A 6,279-nucleotide genomic window follows, 5' to 3' on the forward strand; every position below is an offset into this window, starting at 1 on the left:
TTGGTAAAGAATGTTTGAGGTAGTATTTTGACAAAAGTTTGGCTCTTGAATGCAAAAGAGAAGTGATATTATTTGAGAGGTGAATCCATGTATATATAGAGGAAAAAATGAGGGTAGTTGCATCTTTCCTCATATTATAAAGTCATGCTTTAATCTCTTAAATCATGTCATGTTTTATTCCTAAATCATGCCATGTTTTATTCCTAAATCATGCCATGTTTTATTCCTAAATCATCCCATGTTTTATGCTTTTAATGATCATCTTCTATTTAATTGTTGCATGACTTGGCTCAATCTCTTTTTTGTTTAATTATCTCTTCAATCTAATCTGAAAATAAGAAAATAAAATCATAAATAAGAGATAATTAGTTTCGAAACCTAACAAAGATTCCTAGTCAAACTAAGACTCTAGACCAATTATGCGTTTTTAACTTACGTAAGCACAAAAATGCATCCAATACCGCCCAAGACTCTTACTACGAATGTGAGTAGGAAGTATCAATTTGTTGTGGCCATATGCATTCCAACACACTTCACACTTCTGTACATTTAGCTTCAGACTGCACTAAGAGTATTGGATAAGCTGCCTTGTTCTGTATATCCTCAGGATCAAGCAATTGTAATCACAACTGTGTCTGCAGTCACGCTGGCCCCAACAAAAATGCTCAGATCAATCAATTATATAGCCACATTATAGAAATAGAACTATAGAAATGAGTGGAGCGGAATTGTTTGTGAAAAGAAAAACAAGAAATTAATCATCATTTTGTGCAGTTACTACAGGTTTTCAATGCAATAAACCGTGGGTCAGTGTGCTGGTTTTTTTTTTTGGGTAATAAATCTAGATTCTGAACGTCTTAATGTTAGTACTATTGATTCTTAGCCTCGCTGTTTTCATTGATTCACTTCAAAAGTTGCTTGGTCTACTGCCTTTACTTTGGCTTTTCCACAGAAACATAAACAATGTAGGTAATGTTCTCTTTCCCAACAGTCTAAAACTGTAGAATGTTATATTGTTGAACATACAACTGCCAACGAATTGAACATTTGCATTGGCATCATCACAAGAGAGGCGCAGTATATAATGTTGACAATACTCCAACCTCAAGGAAGGAGATTGGTTTGATAACAAAATGATAGAATCTGAAAGAAATTAACCTATAGCAGTCAAAACAAAATCACAAATGCATTCATTCTCACATAGAGCTAATTATGTAAGTAGGACACAAAATTAAGGGGCATGAAAAGGCAATAGCAAGAAGTGCACACAGAGAGAGTACAAAAATCCAGTACCAACTTAAAATGTTAAGTTAAAAGAAACTGAGACTTGTGCATATGCTGGCTTGAGACCGGGTGATTTTTAGAATTACGCTGCCTACAACTGCTTTTTTCTTCTTTCGCAATTTTCCAGCTAAAACACACTCTAGTTTTTAAGAGTATCATCTCTTGATTTCTAAGCTAATCAAGTATAGACTATCATATAATGCAGAAGGATCCCTCAAATTGTTGTAGAATGTATCCTACCTACGATGAGCAATTTACTAGGAGTACGTGAGTGGAAAGACCATCTTCATTTGAAACTAAATACTAAATGGATCCAACTTCTTACTTCTATAAGTAATTATCCTTAAGGAATATGCTAGCCATCTTTTCCAATCACCTAGTCTGTTGAGCAGTATATCTTTCTTTGGTTATTCAGACAAACAGCTTGTAAAATTTCTTCCAATGACTTTCTTTTGCTTTGCTTCAATTGCTATGGAATATGAAGCTTTAAAAACATGGCTCAGCCAAAAGATTATCACAACCCTACACCCAAAAACCTAGCCATAAATAAGCTTAAACAAACTCCAAAATGAGATGGTTCAGGATTTACTCGGGCTTTCTATCATAATTACAGATACAATGATGCAACCTCTGTATGAGAAGTTGATGCTGCAATCTAAAATTGGTTAATGTTTAGACCATAGGAAAGAGTTTATGAATGAAAGCATCTTAAGGCAGACAGATGTAAAGAATAAGCATGAATATCTAATTGAAATTGGTTAATGTTTGAATCCTATGTACAGCATTCTGTGAGGTTTTTTTTTCTTTTCCTTTTGCAACAATATATAATTATATAATAATGTTCCTTAAACAAAATGTAATTATGCAGAATATGGGTTGCACTTACAACTATTCACAAATAAAACAGGAGCCAAAAAATTTGCAAAAGCATTTGCTTGACTAGTAAGAATTATACAACTGACAAACAAGCTCCAAACCAAACGATACTTAATTTGCTTCAGCAAGAAAACAGAAAGGGCTTACCTTGCAGTTGGAAGGACAGAATGAATATATCTTGCCCTGGTGAGATGTCAGTTCAAAAATGCCATCCCCTGGCTCGCCAAATTCTGTGTGCCTTGTCAGAATGACGAGCAGCTTTAATCTTCAGATATAGCTTATAAGCCCTCTCTAACTTATTTGAAGCAAGAAGTTTGTTACTTAGTTTGCTATACGTAAGCCTGCTTGAGCAAAAACCTTTTCTTAGAGACTCTTCCATGACAAGTACAGCATTGTCAAGCTGCCCTATGTTGCAAAGTCCACTGATTACATACTCATATACTTCAATATCAGAAGCATAACCACATTCCTGCATCTCATCCCAAATGTTTAGCAACATTCCACATTTACCAAATCTAGAAAGACGCATAAGCAATAACTTATAAGCAGCCAGCGATATTCTACATCCGACCCTTCTTGCTTTCTGGTAGATCATCATAGCAGCATATGGCGGACCAAAGCTACATAAGGGTTCCACAAAAGAGGTTATCGTCCCCATAGTAGGAACAAATCCTTGGCTTAACATCTCATCAAACATCTCCAGTGCATCCGCCACTTTCCGAGCTTTAAGCAAACCAGCAATCAATTTGGCATACGTATCAACATCTGGATAACAACCATTACCTGACATACTTTTTAAGTACTTTACACATTCATCAATATTCCCACCAGATATAAAATTAGAGATCATTGCATTGTACGCACCGGTGTCTGGCGTGCAATCTTTCCCCTTCATGCTCTTAAAAATCTCAACGGCCTCATCGATCCAACCAGCTCTTCCCAAACCCTCAAGAATGTAACTGAAAGTTGCATTATCAGGACTAAACCCATCAGCCAACATTGCCTCCAAAGTCCTCTTCATCTCACCAACTCTACCAAATCTCGACCACCCACCAATAACAACATTATACGTCGCGCCACTAAGCTCCACCTTCCCCTTCACCGAATTCATAAACGAACTCGCAGCCACCACATGAGACCGCCAGCACAGACACTGCAGAAGCACATTCAAACACTCAGTACTACACTCCAACCCAAACTCCTCCGACTCCCTAAACACCCTTATCGCCTTCCCTACATGTCCAGCCCTCACAAAACTATCCATCACAATTGAAACAGTCTCCAAATCGACACGCACACCTCTCCTCCTCATGTCACTCAAAACCTGCATCATACACTTAAAGAACTTCCTCCTACCCAATGCTTTAACAATCACATTATACACATGAACATCATTACCGGGTTCCGAATCGCCCAATTGAAGAACACAAGCATGGCCTCACCTCCTAAGCTACCTCTATTCACTACTTAGCAACAACTTCAGCGCTCAAATCCACACCAGCATTGTCCAGAGCGTGCTCAATTAGAGCCACGCCTTTCAATTTCTGGAGAAACATGCCGCGTAGCTTCTCCTCCGGCGACAAAAACCCGTCCACCGCCCTAGAATTTTCTACCAGAATCTTCGAATTCTGTACGGGATTCTTGGAATCAGTGAGTTGAATAGGTAAGATTCGGTGGGGGATTGGTAAGAGATTGGAGAGCTCGTGAAGAACAGAGCGTTCGTCAAGAGAGGAAGACTGGTTGGGATTGGAAGGGAGATGTTGGGGTTGGGATTGAGCGGTGAAAGTTGTAAAGAGAGACGATGAGAAAGGAGAATTAAGATGAAGAAGAGGGTGGTAGCTGAGATATGGAAGCGATGAGAAGAGACGGCATGAGGCGCCGCCGTGAAACGCCGCCATGGGATTGGAAATTGGGGCGGGAGAGAGAATGGGCGAGAGACTGGTGTGTGTTAGTCTGAGAGCTCACTCTATTTAGACAAAATGGTCAAATTGATTATTGAACCCTAATAAACTATGCTGAGGAAATTTTCCATATATATATTAGGGTAACGGTGAAAACTTAGGGTTAAAATTATGGGTTTTAAGGGTAACAGTGAAAAATTAAGATTAAAAATGATTGTGGTGTGAGCAAACGTGCGGCAATATGCGTACCCTTTTATCAAAACATCATTTGGTAAAACCTTGCAAGTAGTTTTTAGTAAAATCTCACAATATCCAAGGCAATTTATATAACTAGCCAAGAAGAACAAATAGTTAAATAAAGTCATAATACACAATCATGAATGAGAGTAACCGTAAATGGGGGATGATGAACCCATGTGTGTGTAAAAGAGTACCCATAATCCAAATGGTAAGTACCAAATTGCATTTGAAGCGTGCAGACACAAAAACACTCATGGAAGAATACAATGATAGATGATGAGCTGTTTTGATATAGAATAGCTAATAATTCGGAAATAGTTGGAATCGATTGGCATCGACACCGATATGAGGAACCGAGTCCTCTCGAACTAGACCAAGCCAGTAGTAGAATCCACTGAGGGATAAAGCATCACATAGTGGGTGAAAAATGTACCACATAATGGGTAATATGATTAAAGACAGTAATAAATAAATATAAATAAAGATAACTACCTCATATAGGTCAAAAACCCATACCCAGGCCAAAGCCCAAGCTCCAGACCTATGAGGCGAAAGCCCAATGCTCAGAGGAATAAACAAGGCCTAAAGAACTTGTGCAGCACGCACAGTAGTCGCGTTCTTGTCGTTCATTGCCTCACCACCGCCATAATCGACGTAAATTAGGATGTGAAACCCCTACCTTGCGCAATCCCTCCAAACCAGTAGCACACCCACCAACCATCAAGTAATTCCAGCATATAGTCTGGCGTCGGGATCACCGCACCACCACCAAAATCCTCAGATCGCCGTCGGATTAGTTACCATCCACACACGCATCAAGTAATCATCAACAGAGTCTCAAATAAGAACCATATTTGGATCTAGAGATAACCTAGAAATCCATATCCGCCAGACACCGAACTATCGAACCACCGACGACACCGACATGACAATCTCTTACTTGCAGCACCACCAACCAACGCCACTGACCTGATCTTCGAGCTCACCAATTACACAAGGTGTCGTACCACTAGATCAGAGATTAACCTGATGCATCAACCAAACAAGAAAGAAACAAAAAAACTACTATGGGAGATCTGCGAATCCATCCATCGAGCTACAATGACAAGGTCCCGTCCGACCACACACCGCGAGCACCAGCTAGGTCATTGGCCGTAACCGGGGCTGCCGCGCAACCAGACGAGAGAAAGAGAGGAAATGGTTTTTTTTTTGTTTTGAAATCATGCGTGTGAGGCGCGTTCTAAAAAACACCAGCTGCTTTTTCTTCTAAGTCAATCCTATAAACTTGCTATCACTCTTGTTGTCGTCAATCCTCATATCCACCTCCCGCTTTTTGACTCTCTAAGAACCTCAAGAACTTGGCCCTCGTATCCCTTTGCAGCACTTTTCATGACATACTTATCTTAAGTAAAACAAAGTTGTGTCGTGCTCCAAATTTTTTTTTTGTGCACACATATAAAACTCTTTCTTTTTTTGCCCCTACTTGTATAATTTTCTACGTTCGCCACTGTGTATATATAATTTTAATTTCAAAGGGTTCAAGATGTTTGAAGTTCTTATGGAATGAGGAGTATATATCCTCTTAGAATCTAAACTCCATGTGTAAACGAAATTACTTAATCTTGGGACTTAAAACCACTTAATCTTGGGACTTATGTAAGTTTTGAAGGCTACATCATTAGAAAAGTTTTGTATCACAAAACTAGTGCCTATTGGCTACTCAAACCAAAAATCGATTTTCTATTCCAGATAACATTTATATGATGTACAAGCTACTAGAAGAAAAGTTCATAAATAAATAACCACGAATTGTTTCAGTATTAAATCAAAGATATGAACTAACTCCTACTTTTCCAAGCCGTTAGATTGGGAAGAGACGAAGAAGAATGAGATGAGGGCGGGGTATTAATTATAGCGGGGATAAAATAATTATTTTCTTAATAAACATTGAAATGAGCATATAAAATTGAAATGGTTA

At 38.7% G+C, this 6,279-nt stretch overlaps 1 protein-coding gene across 1 annotated transcript; it reads right to left on the reverse strand.

The window, feature by feature from the left end:
• Positions 1-2,112: 2,112 nt before the first annotated feature.
• On the reverse strand, positions 2,113-4,120 carry LOC126794301 (putative pentatricopeptide repeat-containing protein At5g43820). The gene is given in 3 exon segments (XM_050520976.1): positions 2,113-3,558; positions 3,561-3,626; positions 3,629-4,120. Coding segments are annotated over 3 exon segments (1,695 nt in total). The 5' UTR covers positions 4,059-4,120; the 3' UTR covers positions 2,113-2,359.
• Positions 4,121-6,279: the final 2,159 nt, after the last annotated feature.

The sequence above is a fragment of the Argentina anserina genome, chromosome 5 (assembly GCF_933775445.1).
Source record: "Argentina anserina chromosome 5, drPotAnse1.1, whole genome shotgun sequence".
NCBI classification, from domain to species: domain Eukaryota; kingdom Viridiplantae; phylum Streptophyta; class Magnoliopsida; order Rosales; family Rosaceae; genus Argentina; species Argentina anserina.